The 18,471-nt window shown below is 32.2% G+C and overlaps 1 protein-coding gene across 1 annotated transcript; it reads left to right on the top strand.

Moving 5' to 3' along the window:
- Nucleotides 1-4,296: 4,296 nt before the first annotated feature.
- Nucleotides 4,297-18,098, top strand: LOC115713007 (serine/threonine-protein kinase STY46). The gene is made up of 16 exons (XM_030641474.2): nucleotides 4,297-7,285; nucleotides 8,071-8,185; nucleotides 9,209-9,315; nucleotides 9,606-9,728; nucleotides 10,660-10,732; nucleotides 11,418-11,528; nucleotides 12,042-12,092; nucleotides 13,800-13,939; nucleotides 14,030-14,137; nucleotides 14,760-14,833; nucleotides 15,336-15,511; nucleotides 15,941-16,036; nucleotides 16,597-16,677; nucleotides 16,804-16,854; nucleotides 17,503-17,643; nucleotides 17,727-18,098. Exons 1-16 carry the CDS (start codon nucleotides 7,104-7,106, stop codon nucleotides 17,751-17,753), a joined length of 1,656 nt encoding a protein of 551 aa, XP_030497334.2. The 5' UTR covers nucleotides 4,297-7,103; the 3' UTR covers nucleotides 17,754-18,098.
- Nucleotides 18,099-18,471: the final 373 nt, after the last annotated feature.

Genomic DNA, 18,471 nt, shown 5'->3' with positions numbered 1-18,471 from the left:
TATTGACTTGAATAGATATTACGGTAAGTTTAATAAATCTAAGTCAAAGTTCAATATCGGTCCCTTCCGATGCATACTCCATGCATCCAACCTGAGCTTTACTTTAACCAATGCTCTGGAAAGAACATAGCACTTCTCCAAATGCAAGTAAACTCTGTTGTAGATTATCATATCAGTAAAACCCTATGTCTGATAAATCTAGGAAACTTTATTCACATAGTCATGTTTACTTTCCAATGTGTTGACGGCACAATAAATGAAGATCAAGTATGTGAAAAGGGTTTCAGATGAATTTACACATTATGTACATATAATCATGAAATAAATCATGTGAACCATGCAACATTAAATGTTATTTCTGATCTATATTAATAAGTAAATCTGATTATATTGAAATGAGTTTTATTTAGGGCATAAAACCCAACAGTTTGTTGGGTTTTATGCCCTAAATAAAACTCATTTCATATAATCAGATTTACTTATTAATAAAGATCAGAAATACAATTTATGTTGCATGGTTCACATGATTTATTTCATGATTATATGTATATAATGTATGAATTCCTTTTAAGTCCAGAACATATGAGTTTGTTAAAGATTATAGTGTAGTCAGCACAGTGGAATATAATCTTAATTATATGCCATACAATTCTAACCTAAACCTAGAGGGTTTTCTATAAATAGAAAGTGTTGGCTTGAGGAAATTGACACACATCTTTGATCACTTTGTTTCTCTCAGAAAAAGCCTCACACGCCTCTCTCTCTTTTCTTCTCTCTAAATTTCGAAACTTTGAGTGAATGAGTAGTGCCCACACACATCAAGTGGTACCTCAATCATAGTATGGAAGACTATAGAATTTCTGCATCAAAGAAGGAGAAAAGAAGATCCAGGTTCAGATCTTGGTGATGCTCTGCTACAGAAAGGAATCAACGGCTAGAGATCTGAACGGAAGGAGTCATATTATTCCGCTGCACCCATTGTAAGGTTTTCTAACTTTATATGTGTTTATGTTCATTGTTTTAGAATTCATATTAGGTTGTTAATCCAACATACTTGTTAGTAAATCTAGATCCTGGTAAAATAATTTCCAACAGATTCTTCCTGTGCTAGCTACGCTATCTCCAATAAATCCAACCAAATTGGTAGTGCATGGTTGTAGGTCTTGTACACTTAACCCCATTTTCTCCAAGGTTATCTTATATAACAAGTTCACGCTACTACCGTTATCGATCAAGACTCTCCTTACCCTCCTATTGGCGATTTGAGATGTTATCACCAGTGGATCATTATGCGGACTTTGTACATGATGAACATCCACATTGGAAAATGTTATGGTTTGGTCCTCCATTTGACTTTGCTTGGGAGCACGTTGTTTTGGTGTGAAAGGAGTCTTATCTAAGTTCTTGAGCTCATTAATATATCTCTTTTGAGCCCCATTGGTGGTCCCTGCAAAGTGTGGTCCTCCTGATATGACCAACACGTCCTCTCCTTCCACAAGTGGAGGAATGTCCGGGTTATGTCCCAGTTGTCCCCCTTGTGGTTGTGCCGGCGGGTTAGGAGCATTGTTTCTGGGTGCCCCCTGTGGTTGCACATTGGCACATGGGGCTACAGGTTGTTGTGCATTTCTCCTAGTTTGTTGCTGTGTAGGAGGGGGTACATTATTCCTCCTATTCTCACGACCTGAGGTTGTTACTCGTTGTCTTTGTTGTGATGGAGGACGCTCACTCCTCCCGCCATGGTTGTCGTTCTCACGAGAAGGTTGTTGTGATATGGCATTAAGATTAGCATTACGACCTTGGGTCGTTGGTGACCTAGACCTCTCTTGACCTTCGAGAGGGTAACGTGTTGAACGACTCCCACGGGGTCGTCCCCTTCTTGCTGTACCAGGACGCCCGCGGGTTCCTCTTCTTTGTGGCCTTGTGGCCTCCTGGGCTCCATACCTCTCTTGCCACTCTCTGTTGAGTTTGAGAGTTTCATCTAAACGTTGGCGCAATGCCTTGTTCTCCATGAAAACCTCATGGACATAGGTAGTTCGCCATACACCATGGGATGGTGATGATGAGCTTCCTGCATCTTGGACCTGACCTTCGTCGTCAGGCATAGGTTGTTTGTCTGGACGTTGAGAGGTCCCTTCGCCAGCGGGCTCAGCAGGTTGGTACTCTTCATGGTGTTCCATGGTGTTTCCTTCGTTCATGGGGTCATCATGGTCCTCCTCCTCATAGTTCGTCCGTCTTGTACTCACCGTGATGGTAAGGGGTGATTAACACTTGTGTTCACTGCTCTCAATGAAAGCACCAAACTGTTGACGCAGTTTTTCGTCAACGGATCTAAGAAGATCGTAAAACGAGCAAGATGAACACAAGCAATAGTTAATCAAAGTAAACCAGTTTGCAAAAGTAAATTCACCAAAGACGAACACAAGAATTTTATAGTGGTTCACCCACTTTCAGCGGTAATAGGCTAGTCCATTTGGAGTGTTATTGATCTCAATGCTTGAGGAGAGTTCTCCAGAGTTATGTTCTCCAAGAGTTTACTCCTCAAGTGAGTTTTTAGAATTTGAGAGTGCGAGCTCAAGAGTATGATCTCCTGAGTATCAATTTCAGGGTCCCTTTACAAGTGATTTCACCACACCTTATATAGATATTCATATAGGATTTAAAATCCCTTAAAAATAGGCATACCTTCCCGTAATTATATTGGGTTAGGTTCAAGATACAAAATAATAATAATAATATAATTATTTAAAAAATAAATATCTCTTCACTTATCATTTTTTGACTATATTTTCGGAACAGCTCTAAAAGCATCTGTCTCTCGCATTTAGCGGACCCAGATGGTCATGGGTACATGAGGGGAGCCAATTGGGTCGGTTCGTGCCCATCAGGTCCTTGAGATAATTTGGCAGTTGAGGAGCTCTTTGCACCTTAGCACCTAACGGAGTTGGGAGCTTAGCGCGCCCAAAATGCTCCTTTTTAGCCAATGAGCTCCTCTTTGGCCAATGTGCTCCTCCTTGGCCAATGAGCTCCTCCTTAGCCAATGAGCTTCTCTTTGGCCAATGTGCTCCTCCTTGGCCAATGAGCTCCTCCTTAGACAATATGCTCCTCCTTGGCTAATGAGCTCCTATTTGGCTAAGGAGCTCCTCTTTGGCTAATATGCTCTTCCTTGGCTAATGAGCTCCTATTTGGATAAGGAGCTCCTCATTGGCTAATGAGCTCCTCTTTGTTGGACCTCCATATCTAGAATAAAAATTCATGCACAATTATTTTAAATTTTTTGAGAGATAACAATTTTGATAAAAAATCAGTTTAGGGTTCTATTTGTACTATTTTAAAAAATACAGGGTCTATTTTGTTATTTAACAAAACAGAAGTTTCAATTGTTATTTTTTACAAAACACAATGTACAAAATAGTATTTACCTTATTAAAAATACAACTTTCTCTATTTTACAGATTTCTCTATTCTTTTTCTTTCCTTCATTTAAATATTGTACTTTTAATATATTTTATTCATTTTAATATTTTCTTTCTTTATTCGTAATACTTTTAATATTCACATTATTAGTATAGAATATAAATAAATTATTGGGTTTCAAAAAGAAAAATATAAAACGATATATACATAATTCATCAGATATTATATAAAATAGGATAATTTACATTTGGACACGTTTTTGTCCATTTAATTTCAGTATTAACGTGATTTTTAATTTTATTAAGTTTACCGTTGTTTTATGCTGTTTTAACTTTAATTAGTTTTGTTTTTGGTTCACGCGTTGCAGGTGATGTCAGAGTACAGAGCTGTCGCATCAATCACACTCCCCAACATCTGTAACCTCACGTGCCTGCTCACATTTTTCACAATTTCAATCATGGTTCCCTATTTTATAGACATTTCAGTATACTGCATAGAAATGTTATTTTGTTACTGTATACTTTTGAGTTTTTTATTTTTTATTTTTGAAAAATGTGTTTGCATATTATAGGAATGTTATATATGTACTTTTTTCATATAATTAGGATATATTTTTATTTTTTGAGTGTATTATTTAAATAAGTTAACGTTTATTGTATATATTGATGTATAGTTATATGTAGTTGTTGTAATGTATTATTGTTAAAATATATACATAATAGTTATTATTTGATTTGTGGTTTACCAGTTTAAGTTTTTGTGTTTTGGTTTAAAGTATGTAATCGTTTCGCATTTCGTGTGTATATAGTATATTATGTTTATATGTGTGTTGTATAAATAAATGTATATTGTGCATATTTTTGTATAATGAATGTGTGTATATTGTATAAATTAATGTATATTATGTTCTCTGATTTGGGATGTATACTTAGATTAGGTGTAGGAGTGTATGTTTGTTAAATTGTATACGTAATAGTTTAGAATATATTTATATTGTAAGTGTTATTTGGTTTGTTATTTATTAGGTTAGTTTTTTGAGTGTTTGTTTGCATTATGAGACTGACTCGAATTTTGTGTATATATATAGTAAGGTATATTGTTATACCGATTTAATTTTTTGTGTAAATCGTATTAGATAATGTATATTGTATAATTCGATTTACAATGTATACTTAGATAAATTGAGGTATAGTAATGTATTTGTTGAATATGTATAGAAGATAGTTTATAATATTTTTATATTGTTGTGTTGTTTTTTATGTTTTTACAGGAGTGAGAGAAATATTTTAATAAACCTGAGAATCGTGTTTAGAGTAAGATGATTTACTTCTCTAATAACAATATTTTTACCGGAGTGGGAACACTAGTTTTGTGAAAGCTTTTGTTGTTCTTCTGTCCATTTTGCTATCTCATGTGAACTTCTATGGTCGGAGATCGGATATTAACAAGAACACAAAGTATTTTTAGGGAGTAAGTGAGACAGATTCTTTGGAAGATGTATCATTTTCTACATATAGTAATAAACTAGTAGGTTTATTTTGTTATAAGGTAATACAAAATAAACAAAATTGTTATTTGTACTTCAAGCTCATATCTCTATTTTTACACAGTATTTTTTTTGGGATAGTTGTCAAGTATGTGAATGTAGATAATGCTCTATTCTTGTTGTCCCAATACTATTTTTGTACCAAAAATTGAAAACATTCTAATGAAATTGCTAACTCTCTTACTTCTTTGAGTGTTACATGCATATACAGATTCTGCAATATTTGATGTATGTTTTGTTGAGTATGGTGCGAAAGGTAAATTTTGATGAACTTCCGATTGTTGATCGTATTTTTGTGTTCACTGTTTGGTTGATATGTCGAATGGTAGAATGAGTGATTGCTTGTTGGTTTTGAAAATTGAATGATCAAAGTTGTGATGTATGCGACTGAAGCTTTTTTTTGTTCACTAATAGAGTTTTTTTTTCTTGAGAAAATTTCGATGTGTGCGATTTTGAATTTATTTACAATCGCAGTGAACGATTTCGCAGATATGATTGTAGTTTTGAGGAAGGAGTTCGACGTTAAATGGTTGATGAGTCGGTGATCGAGCTTTTTTGTTGATCAATGGTGTTTTTTTTTAGAATGGTTTGAATGGTGAGAATCCTTTGAGTTATAGTTTTATAGGTTTCCTTGTTAGTCGATTACACACGCGCGATTGAAATGATGTGATCCCGTAGATAATAGAGGAGCACAACGCGTGATGGGACGGTTTTGCAAGTTTCATGTTTGCAATTCTGGTATTGTTTTTTTTAATTCTCGGTAGGGATGATGACATGGAGCGTTAATAAAAAGCTATTAAATTAATTAACGGTAATATTAATAATAGATTGTATTTTAGGTATATAAATGAAAATTTTCCTATAAAATCTGTTTAATTGAGTGACATGTCAAATACAAAGTAAACAAATATTATTTCTAAAAAATTAAATTAATAAAAAAAATCATTTAAAAGAAAAAGAGAAGAAATAGGCATGTATATTTACAGTTTATGTGTGTATTTTTTTAAGGCTCTTTATAATTTAGAAAATATAGTTGAAGATCAAAATTATACTTCTTGATAATTCAAGAGTGATCAAAGTTACAAAATTGAATTATCTTTCTTTTACTCTTTTAAGAAAAATTGAATTATCATAGAGCACTCCCAATAATTTTTTTTCTCTATCATTAAAAAATATTATTAAAATATTATTTTATATTTTATAGCAAATTTTTACATTATATTATCCATTATTTTTTCTATTTTTTTATATATTTTATTCATTTTAAATATATAAGATTATTATATACACATAAAAGATAATTTAAAAGTAAAAAAACTAATAAATAATTTTATTCATTGCTCTAAAATAACACTATTTATTATTCTAAAAAATAATGTAAAATTATGCTATATTATTGGTAAATTGGATCTTCTCTTCATTATTTTAGAACAATCAATTGTGAGTGAGTTCTTTTACCCATTTTGTTTTGGGTCATGTGATGAAATTCCAACATTCTTTCGTAGTAATACGTCGTCGTATCAGAACCAAATCTTCCCCTAAAAAACGCACAAAGCGTGATCCATGATCCATGTCCTAAAAAGCAAAGGTCCTTTTTCGTAATTTCACATAACCTGTCCTTCGATTCCTCCTGCTCTTTCTTTCTTTTCTACTACCATTTTCAGAAAGCTTCTCCTTTATCCCAAACTCAATTGCAATTTTCCCGAAACCAAAGGGTATTTTGGCAAACTTATCTGCCCCAAACCAAAATCTTCCAACTCTATCCACTCCAATTAAATATTTTTATTTTTTTAAAAAAATACTGTGTCTGGGCCTTCTAGAGACTCTGGAGTCTGGACCACGATCTCTTTCTTTCTTTTCTAACCAAAAAAAATAAAAAAAATAAAAATAAAAACCAAACTCTGACATTCTTTCCCTTTTACTAAAATTAAATTTAGGACGAAAATACCCTCCGTTTTGTTCTCAAATAACGGAAGACTCCAACTCTGGCTTTAGATTCTACTTCTCACAGTCAAAGATCCTCTTCCAACTACTGATGAAGAAGATGATCAACTACGATTTTTCTCTCTATTAACAATTTGATTTTCTCTTCTCCTTTTTCCATTTTCATGGAAAGCTAGGTAACTTGTTTGACCGCGAAGCAATGGATTTTGCCGAAGGAGTTGGGGAGAGCTCGTCGCCGCCCAGAAGCTTCGGGAGTTTCAGTAACTACGATGTTCGGAACGATGTGTTTAATCGCTTGGTGGAGAACGGTCATGGCGCAGCTTTGACCAATCCTGAGTTTCGCGAACAGTTAGATGCTCATTTCAATCGCTTGCCCGCTAGGTAAAGTTGTATTAGATTTTTGGTTGATTACTTTCTATTTTTGAATCATTATTTGGTTTTTAGTTGAATTTTGCTCGGTTTTGATAGTAAAAAAATCGCTTTTACAGAGATATAGGCACATAAATGCATTTAGTTTCTGAATGTTTGATTAAGCATTTTATTGTTTGTGAATATTATTTTAAATTATATTAACTTATCTTCTTGTTTCATGAATTAGCTACTTTTGCTTTCTTAAGTCGGTAGCTTAGCTTTATTTATTGATTTACTGTTTTATTTATTTTTATATATATATTTTCATTATTTCACTTGCTTGATCGTAAAGTCATACTTCTTTATTGTTGTCTTAATTAATTTTTCGTTTTAAATTTAATAGAAACTTGGGGTTTTAAAATTAGGGATTGAAAATTGATATTTAATTATTTAACACTCTATTATGAAGATGTTTGTGCTGAGAAGTAGATGTAGTAGTTTCTAAACTTTTTTTTTTTACGAAATTGCATTAAATTCTTTTTCTTCCATTTTAGTTCAAGAATATATCAATATATTTATATTTGCACTAAAATAGCTATGGATGGTGGAATATTGAGCTTGTACCCTTGTACTATTTGATCACTATGAGAAATGTGTTTTTTTTTTCCAAGTAAAAAAATCAAAGTCTAGAAATGCTATTTTCAGTGAACCTTTTCTTCTTCTAAAGTATCAAACAGTATTGGATAAAACATGTTGTTCTTATCTTAGTGGAATCAAACTTATACTTTTTTCTTTATCCCCTCTCTCTGTACCAGTTATGGACTTGATGTTAACATAGATAGAGTGGAAGATGTTTTATTACATCAAAAGCTTCTTGCATTAGCTAAAGACCCAGAGAAGCGGCCTGTATATCACATTCGTTTCTTGGAGGTATTACTTATACTTGATTCAATAATTAATTAATGGTTAGGAATGTTGAGGGTCTTCTTGTGGATGCAAAACCAGAAAAATTATTATCAAGCAAATACTGTTCAACTAGATGGGAATTACTTTTTATTTAATTATCATAAAACCAAATGAAGGAGATAGGATTTTTCAGAAGTAAACAACTCTGTGTATAGTAAATATGGAAAACGCATATATATATGTATATATATTTTTTTGCTTAAGGAGAGTATTATGTGAACTTAGACTGCATATGTAGTCCCATGGAGTCAGACAATACAGTATGACACTCTCTAAATGACAAACCTTTATATGTTTAGAATTGTAAGAGTAATTAAAAAAATAAGAACCACTAATTTTGTTTGCTTATGAAATCCAGATTCTGGTATATAATGAAAGCTAATGTGGTCATAAAAAATATTAACGTTTGTAAGTGTCCAAACTCAGGATGAAGGGAGACATTTAGCCTAGCGGCATTTTTGTACTCTGCTTCTGTTCTGCTATGATAAAGGTTCATCTATGGTTTCTTTTGAAGAAGTTGGTCATATTATATTTTAGTCAGAGGAAGATTTTTTTCCATGATGTCTTTGTATTTTCATAAGCTCTAAACATTCCTTTGTTTGTTAAAAGATCACACAAGTTTTCCTTGTCACGTCTTTCCATAGATCAACTGTGATGAAAGCTACCTTTTTTTTATCCTATCAACAAACATATACGTTATTCTATTCTATATAGATTTTTACAAACAAGGGATGGGAAGTTTTTTTTAATAAGAGCTTAGGGCACAATAAGATTTAAGAACTCATGAGATCCACTTTATTATTCACTAGGGATTCTATACCCGTGAAAGCACTATGGTAGTGTTTCATATTGCTTTCGGAGCTTCCCTGCAGTAAAAATATAAAAAAATAATTATTCAAAAAAATCTTCATAAATTTCTTACTTTCTACACTATTATATATGCTTGTTTTAATTTGTTGCTTGTTATTTGGCATTTTTCTTTTTTAGAATATTTCTAGGACAGATGTTAATGGCAATCAAGACCTTCCAAGTATACTTACAACCCCAGGACAATCAATTAATGGAGCTAATATAGAAGCTCTGTCACATAAGAGGTATTCACATGGCCTGGCCTTCTTTTCATCCATGTTTCCTTTACTTTTTTTTTTCCTTTCTTTTGTTAGGATTTCAGCAAGTGTTGTTTGTCTGAGGATTGGGAAAGATTATTTGTTTTGTTTGGATAAGAACCAACACATTGTATACATATAATTAAAAAAAGATAAGATATAATCCATGTGTACAGCCTAAGATGCCAGCTATTGGCTATAACTCACGGAAAGAGTTCTACCCTTGTCAGTATTATTGCTTCTTGATGCCTTTATTTATGTATTGTTTCTGAAACTAGAACAAGGAACCACACAAGTGACTTTGAACCTTGCTCCAAGCTCGAGGACCTAAATTTGGATGTTGGAGAGAAGAATTCCAAGGACACGGAGGAACAATGTGCAAAGAAGATGCTTTCCAGAAGGTAGTTTTAGCATTTTTATCTGCATTTCATGTGGGTTCTCTTTTTTATTTTGAATGATAGTATGAACAAATTGGTGTTCATTTCCTTGATGCAGTTTGGGTTGAAATGGTAAAAAACTTGGATGAATGTCAATTGTGTCATTATAATTTATATCTGACATAAATATAGCAATAGATCTTATTTCACAGTTTCGTCACTGTGTGAATTGATTTTTCTTATTTTTTTCAAACGCAAGTGTCTGGTACATATTTATAAAAATGTTCCAGTTTGCAGTTACAAATAAACTAGATGTGAATATTTTTGTTTCTGACAACCAAAACTTATGGAATAAATCAATTGGCACACTATCAGCTTCATCCCTCTTGAAGAAACCAGAAGAAATGTTAATGTAAATATTTCTTGAATGATTCATGTTATTTTTAACTTTTTTTTTTTTTTAAAAAAATGTTATTTTGAACTTTTTGGTTAACTGTTGTTTATAGAAAATTCATCCAATTGGGAGATATTATTTTTTGAAGTTAAGTAGACATGTTTTGTTTTTTTAAGTAAAGATGCAGTGAATTCATATGGTTTAAGTTGTAATTAATGTTAGCAACGGTAGTATTTCTTTAGGGGATAGGTGTCCATGCTTTTTAGTTGTTGGTAATAGGCTTTTACTGTGGTAGTTTATATGTAGTGTACTTCTACAGCTGTGCTGATATGACTATAAAACCCTAAATTTCTAAGATCTCTTCTTCTCATTTTCAAGAACCCACATGTGATTTAGGGAGATTCTTGCCTTTCCTTGTTTACTCATTTCCAGAACAAGTATTTCAAGATTTTAATTATGTATGCATATAAAAGTGACCTTTGGCTGTATTATTGAGACATTGCTCTTATCTTCACAATCGATGCAGAAGATAAGTTGACCAGTTCGCAATGTATAATGCAGGCAAGAAAGTTTTCCTATTTATATCCATGAAGTAATATTCTGCACCGTTGACAGGCCTAAGCTTCTTAGCCAGGTACACTTCAAAAAAGTAGTGTGTGTTTACCAAAGAGTTTGTGTTTTAAGTTTGTAGTGTGTGAATTTTACAACTGGTTTCTTCTTACTTTCTTTCAACTGACTACTTTTTCCAAGAACTCGGTCTCCTATTCACCTACATTCAAATGATTTTGGTCTGGGTTTCAGACTTTAGTGTTTGTTTATTTTCCTTAGATTAAATTGAACTTGATTTTCCTCCTCAAAATAGAAAATAAAAAAATGTTGAACTCAATTTTGGAACTCCTAGAAAATTAGGAAAAGAATCTAGAGCATTGATCCTATTTCAGAGTTTTCTTTGTTCTTAATGTGGATCATACTTTGGAGTTGTCTTTTACTTAAAAACACTAATTTGTCATCTTTAGTGTTGAATGAAGCCCCTAGTAGTTGTGCACACAAAAAACTGTGTGGATCTTTTCTTAAATCGCATAACATTGTTATAATCCTTGTAATATTGTTTATAGTGATGTCCTAACATTATTTTAAACACAGTGCCATGAACACAAATATTTTGGATGCAAGGGCAACTTAAGAATCATTTACTTTACATGAACTTCTACCCAAACAAAGATTTGAACTTAATGTTTTATGACTATTATAAAATTTGTTTATATATAAATATGTGCCAAAGAAAATTTGATTTCTAATAGACTTTCATTTTTCTCTAGCTCTCTACTTTACTTTCTAATATAGGACTCAACATTCGTGAAGCACATGTGTTCTCAACAACCGATGGCTTCTCCTTGGACGTGTTTGTGGTGGATGGATGGCTTGTTGAGGTACTACTTGACTTTATATTTTTAGGATAATCTACACTGAGATTATTTACATGTTATTGCTCCTTTCAGTTGATGATTGCACTAAATAAATACTTGCTTTAGGAGCTACTAGACAAGCCTTCTCCTTCAGTTGTGCTGCTGTTGTACATTTTTCGAACTTAAGATATTACAGCAGTGTCTTTTGTTAACTATGTTATTGTGTGATCAACACTTTTTATTCAGTATTAATTTTGTGCTTCTGGCAATCTGTATTACATAAGAAGGGACGTGTTAGGCTTCTTCTAGTTATTGCATTTTTCAAGTTGGGGCTCTAGATAATGAAAATTTGCAATCATAACAAAAAATGTCATGCTGGTCTGTAGTATGTTACACAATTGAAAATAGTAAGCAAACTGCGGTTTATCTGAGGGCAGTAATCTTATGTTATATTAAGGAGCATTTTTATTATATTTCTTTCATGACAGGGATCTGTGCTGAGTCCAAGTGTTGCTTACTTTGCAATGTTGTGGTCAGGATACAGATGGTCTATATGAAGCTATGGAAAAGGCAATTGCCAAAAATGAGGTAAACTATCTCTCAATCCTGTTGGATGTCATTTCATGGTTGTGGAATGGTTTATAGTTTATTTTTAGCTCTTCCAAAGTTCATTGCATCTCAAAATCTTATTGCCCCTATACTGCACCTTGTATTGTGGTATTAAACATATTAAATCCAGTTATAATGCCCTTATCTATCTTAGAATTTTCCTCTGATAAATATATATTTTACATCACACATCATACATCATACATTGGATATTACTTGTTTTTGCATTCCGTTTCCTAGTTTCTGCTTGTAATTGTTCAGTAGATAAGGAAATTATTGTAGGGGAATCCTGTATTTTATCAAAATTTGACAGACTAAATTTTTTTAGTATAGAAATCCTCTACTATAAGATGACTAAAAAAAGAAAGGCTATTTCCTTTTTCTTTCATTTATTGTGGTAAACAAAAGGCACCAATTTCTGTACCGGTTTGAGAAGAGCAAAGAGAAAGGGGTACCCAAAGATTCATAGTGAACTTTGATGGGTGTTATCAAATCACCCCTACACAATTATGAAATGGGGAAAGGTTATTCAAACAGGAAAATGTGTCATTAGTTAAAACTTTTAAACTACATTAGTAACCAAATAAATACAAAGAACATAAAATGAGTGTTTTTCTTCATTTGATTCTTTTTTTTTCTCACACTCATTTTGAATTTTATTTTAAGTCTCTTAAAAGTATATATTTTTCATAGTTACGACTAATACCTTATGTACTTTAGGTTGTTGTTTTTAATTTGGCAGCAAATATGTACTTTATTATTCTTTTGAAATGGCAGCAAATGTATACTATAGATTGTAAAGACTTGTTCTTTCCATTTTTTTTTTGTTTAAATCTTCTATAAAAGTTTTTGCTTTAAACACGTTTGGTATGAGGTTTAGACTTGATTGGAATGGGAATGTAAAATTTAAATTAAATTTGAATGACAAGGGTGTTGTGTTTCCAAGTTGGTCTTACTTTTTTAATTAAAATGATGGTAATGTTAATTCCCTCAAACATATGAGTTTCATATTCCCTCCAAGTCTACTCCCTCCAAGTCTACTCTCTCTAACTCAAAACTCACATAACAAACACCCCATTAGGTGGTGTTTGGTTAGAAGAAATGAAAACATAGCTAGAGTAAGAATGACATTCCAATACTTTAAAATAAAACCAAACAAAGAAATAGAATAAAAATTGTTTCCATTCCATTTCATTCCTTCCACCCAAACGCCACCATACTGTTTTCTTTCCAAGGCTATGTTCTTTTTGTTGTTAAGAATAATGTTATTTTTGGAGGAGGATATTTGCAACCCAAGAATATGTATACACTAAAAAAAATCAAATAAATTTATTTTTAACACTTTTTCGCAAGGAATTTTTATTGTGTGTGTGTATTTTCATTTTTTTTAATCTTGTCTTCGTATTTTATAAGAATAATATATAATGATTTTAAAAAAAATTACTTGAACAAATTTTCTTCATTTTTTTTTTTAAAAATGTTATGTCTAAATATTTAAAATATATTTTATTTATATTTGTAGGTCTTTTAGAATATGTAAAGGAAGTTAAAAAAAAATGAAAAGCAATAAAAAAACAGTAAGCATAAGTTAAGAAATATATATATTATGTTAATTTTCAATAAAATTTTGGGGTGTCTTAATAAAGTCTTTGGGTGTTAATTCCATGTTCTCTTCATCTAATATAGGGATCATGGTCTAAATCTTCACATTGTCATTCGGCTACAGAGAAACCCCTGGCGACACCCTCCAAACTTGGAGACTGGGAAATAGATAGAAGATTACTGAAAATAGGAGAGAGAATTGCATCTGGATCTTGTGGAGACCTGTAAGTTTGGTTTCAGTTCTTCTCATCACTTATTTCAGTTGCATGTTGCTGTGTTTTGTTGCTCGACTTTTTGCAATTGGCTGTCACAAGGTATCGTGGAGTTTATTTTGGTGAAGATGTTGCAGTTAAGATTCTCCGATCTGAGCATTTGAATTGTGCTCAAGAGGATGAGTTTGCCCAGGAAGTCGCAATTCTAAGGTAAATTATTTTGCAGTTTCTTATATAAATGAAATAGTTTTTTTTTTTAACTGTAAATAATTGGTTCAAGAAAAACATATAGTAATAGTTCAAAATACTAGCTGGGCCATGGAAACTACAAGAAAGATATAAGCCAACATTTTCTTCAACTCTAGAGTTTATATATTCACTTCCAACAGTACCTTGGGATCGTGTTTTGGTAAGCTTGAAAATCAGTTGCTTTGGCAAGATGGACTATGTTTATTGAAAATTTGAATCAGACAGTACTTTTGGATTCAACATGAATAGACAAGACGCCTACCAAACCAATGAAATCCCTTAAAAAAAAGTTCTCCCTACCTGACAAATTTTTAACCTTTTTTTTTTTTTTTAGATTTGTCGATCCTACACAAACTACACAAATGCTGATTCCAAAGTTGTTCCCCTTACCCTTTCCGTTCTCTTGAATGACAATAATTTTTTGGTTTTCATACTACTAAGTATCCCTGCCTGCTCAAATCTTGTTTATACTCCTGTAGCTAGTCCAAATTAATTTGCTGTTATTTATATCCTGTCTGTCTTAAATATTGATATTATTTCATGGGATCTGTATTTTTATTTATTTATTTATTTTTTATTATAGGGAGGTTCACCATAGAAATGTTGTTCGTTTTATTGGTGCATGTACAAAGTTTCCCAATTTGTGCATAGTGACAGGTATGTAGTTTTCTGATTGGTTGAGGTTTAGCCTTTGCAATTTAATCTGAAAAATATTGTCATCCTTTGTTTCTCTTTGTAGCATTGTCTTTGTAGAGTGAAAAATCTTACAATCAAGAGTATATGCTTATGCCTAATAGAACCAATGTGATGAGGTGTGCAAATTTATTCCTAGCTTGCTATTAGGCTGAGGGGCCAGCCAAGCAGCTTTTTTTCCCCCTTAATGAAAATGAGTGGAAAGAGAAGCGTAGGAGTTCTAATATTGAGTAGCTTTTCTGGGTTCTTTGATTCTTATTCTACCTGTGTCTTAATGTCTTTTCATAGTATATGCTCTCATTTTTTGGAGTCAGCAAATGTTCATATTTAAGCCGTGTGACTATTTGGTCCACATACTGGAATTCATCTGACTCACATAGGTTTGCTTATTGTTTTGTGCATCTTCTATCATTTGATTAAATTGATTAGAAAACTTTCAATTTTTGGCTGCTGTGCTTGCTCACAGAATTTATGCCTGGAGGAAGTCTGTATGACTATTTGCACAAGAATCGTAATGTCGTGAAGCTCCCACAATTGCTGAAGTTTGCAATTGATGTCTGCAGAGGAATGGAATACCTGCATCAAAATGACATAATCCACCGGGATCTGAAGACTGCTAATTTGCTTATGGATACTGACAATGTGAGAATTCATTAATTTAATTTAATTGTAGTTCAATGCTTTTATTTTCCCAAGTACAATTTTTTAACACAAAAAGCAATTACAAGATATAAAAAGGACTTAAACCGCTCTAAATTATGTCTTAACATTAGTTTTATTTGGAGCTTAGGTATCAGTGATCTCTTTTATGATCATGTATAAAACACACTGGAACTTCCATCTCTTACATAGATAGAGGTTTTCAGTATCGCTGGTTGCTTAGTTTTAAATAATTTTCCACAGCACATGATGAGGTTATAGATAATGATTTGTTAAATATGGGAATATATTTGTTTACCTATAGATTTATCAGCTTAGTTAGACTAACTTTAATATAAGTTTAGATTTTACTCTTCACTTGTTATATTTTTAGTTAAAAGTTCAATTTGTTTCCTTGCTTCTTCTCTTCAGGTTGTTAAGGTGGCAGATTTTGGTGTTGCTCGGTTCCAGAGTCAAGGGGGAGTAATGACAGCTGAAACTGGAACATACAGATGGATGGCACCTGAGGTCTGATTCTATCTATTGATATCCAGATGGATGACAGTGGAAAATAGGGGAAATAATAGGAGGGGTAGGCATGATGGTTGGTTTTTATAATAATAATAAAAATCTCAATCAGCTTACTAGTAATTGAAAAATATCCAGCTTAATCAGAAATTTTGTAGATATCATTAAATAAATCCAGTGTTTTAATTGTTCTCCAAATTGATTTTTGTAAATTCAAGATGGAAGAATATTAAATTTCTTTTGTTTTTTAAAATGCTGACATGCCAGCAACCAAGTTTTTGAAAATTCAGGCATGCTGGTTTCGAACTTCTGTTTGATTTGTATTGTAACACTAATAATATACACCTTGTTTAATGAAGTTGCTAATATTTGTTTGCCTCAAAATTAAAAGAAGAAAAAATCAGAAAAATATTTATGCTAGACTCTTAATTCCATGCTTCCATTATCTTTTGCCTATTTTTGCTACGTTAATTAATTTTTTCAATAGGAGAAAGCCACTGTATGAATTTACTTGTTACAATGTTATTTCAATTTCTTATTCTTTCTTTTCTGTTCACAAGGTTATAAACCATCAACCATATGACCAGAAAGCTGATGTATTCAGTTTTTCAATTGTACTCTGGGAGCTTGTGACAGCTAAGGTTTGTCCTAAAGTTAACAGGGATCTAAGATTGTTATATTTTCGCTTGCCTCTTTCTGAAATTCTGCAGTGACAAGGATATGGAAGTTATTTTGAAAATATGTATCTTGAAATTTAAATTTTGCAGATTCCATATGAATCCATGACTCCTTTACAAGCTGCACTAGGAGTGAGACAGGTATGATGTTGTAGTTGGTCTCTCATTTTTTCAATTTGCAATTAACTCCACTATCTCATTGTTTCTTGATTATGTAAAACAGTTTCTGTTTATAGTTTTATTTTGGTATATAGCTTTATTCTGTTCTAAATATTTATGTTGAAACAGTTATTCTTTATCTTGGTCATGTAGTCATATGTTTTCTTCAAGGAATTGTATGAAGATGTGCCAAAGGCTTACAAATTTAACCCATGTATTTATTGTTTTAAGATCTTGTAAAGCTTTACCTTTTAGCTTCTTAGAAAGCAAATTAAAAAAATCAAATGAAATATCACATGGATTAGAGATTCAGTAAGGGAAGAAAAGACTTTTGTGGTATATAGAAGGCTTCAAACTTCATACAAATTGTATAGGAACTCAATGTTTTAATTCTACACTGCAATGTAGCTTTAGTTTCAGTTGAACTTCTTATATGAAACCCAAAATTTCTAAGTGCGATAATAATGTGAAAACTTAAGATTTTGGGAGAAGCACTAGATTAATTTTTTTTTTCTAAATAATATGGAAAGAAGCTTAAAACAAAACACAGGTTGTTAGTAAAAACCAACTGATTAGATACTGTTTTTTGTTTTTTTTTGTCTCAAGTAATTATGGACATTTTAATTTCAGGGTATGCGTCCCGAGCTTCCTAGTGATGCACACCCAAAACTGTTAGAACTAATGCAGAGATGTTGGGATGAAACTCCATGTGACCGTCCTTCGTTCTCCGATGTAAGAGCTGAGCTTGAAAATCTCCTCATAGAAGTTCAGGTAATCTCATTCATCTTTCACTTAATTTTCTTTTCATTCCTTTTTGTGTAAGTTTTAAATCCCAATCCTGATATTCATCTCAGGAAAATTCAGAAGTAAATCGCACTTAAAAACACCGTACACAAAACACACTCCCATCGGCTCATTTTTAAACAACACTCAGATGAGGATTTGCTTTCCTAATTATCATTTTCTTTTTTAGTTTTTCCACATAATTATAGAGGTTATATGTAATAGTAAAAAACCAAGGGAAGTGAAGTGAAAAATATAGAGGCGTTTCGACACGGGAAATATACGGTATGAGTATAGTACATACTACTAAGTTATGTCTTCCCAAACTGTATTAGGAAAGCAATCTCCCAGTCGAATTCATTGTATATTATTGCTTAGCTTTCAAAAACCATATGTATGTATATTTCATTACTATCTATAGTATATATTTGTAAGTGGGCATAGATAGATGCTGTTGCTGTTGTTGATTGAACGTGTTTAGTTGTCTATCATGAGCACTTTATTTACCAAAACTAGTATTACCCACCATTCAATTCGTTTGAGAGTTAGAAATATAAGTCCACCTAAAAAAAAAAGGCGTTGTGAGAATAATTGAAAAGACTAATAATATTTACATGTGGTCATAGAATTAGAATGTGGTGTTGAGCTATGATGAAAGATTGGAATTGCTGATTTTTATTGTATAGTCTGTCATATTATTCTTTTTTCTGAATAGGGTTGTTTATTTATTTGGGTGGCGTGTGGGTGAGGATTTTTTACTTCATGTAGCTTGAATTTCACTCTATTTTGTATATTTATTATTTACTTTTGGTTGTT

The sequence above is a fragment of the Cannabis sativa genome, chromosome X (assembly GCF_029168945.1).
Source record: "Cannabis sativa cultivar Pink pepper isolate KNU-18-1 chromosome X, ASM2916894v1, whole genome shotgun sequence".
Taxonomy (NCBI): domain Eukaryota; kingdom Viridiplantae; phylum Streptophyta; class Magnoliopsida; order Rosales; family Cannabaceae; genus Cannabis; species Cannabis sativa.
The sequence above is the reverse complement of the archived record's forward strand: the minus strand, read 5'-3'. Positions and strand labels throughout refer to the sequence as shown.

Excerpts from the sequence above, each read along its gene's own strand:
- LOC115713007 (XM_030641474.2), top strand. The coding sequence starts at position 7,104 with ATGGATTTTGCCGAAGGAGTTGGGGAGAGCTCGTCGCCGCCCAGAAGC. Across the intron at positions 7,286-8,070 it reads TTCAATCGCTTGCCCGCTAG|TTATGGACTTGATGTTAACA; the intron begins GTAAAGTTGTAT and ends TCTCTGTACCAG. Across the intron at positions 15,512-15,940 it reads TGCTTATGGATACTGACAAT|GTTGTTAAGGTGGCAGATTT; the intron begins GTGAGAATTCAT and ends TCTTCTCTTCAG.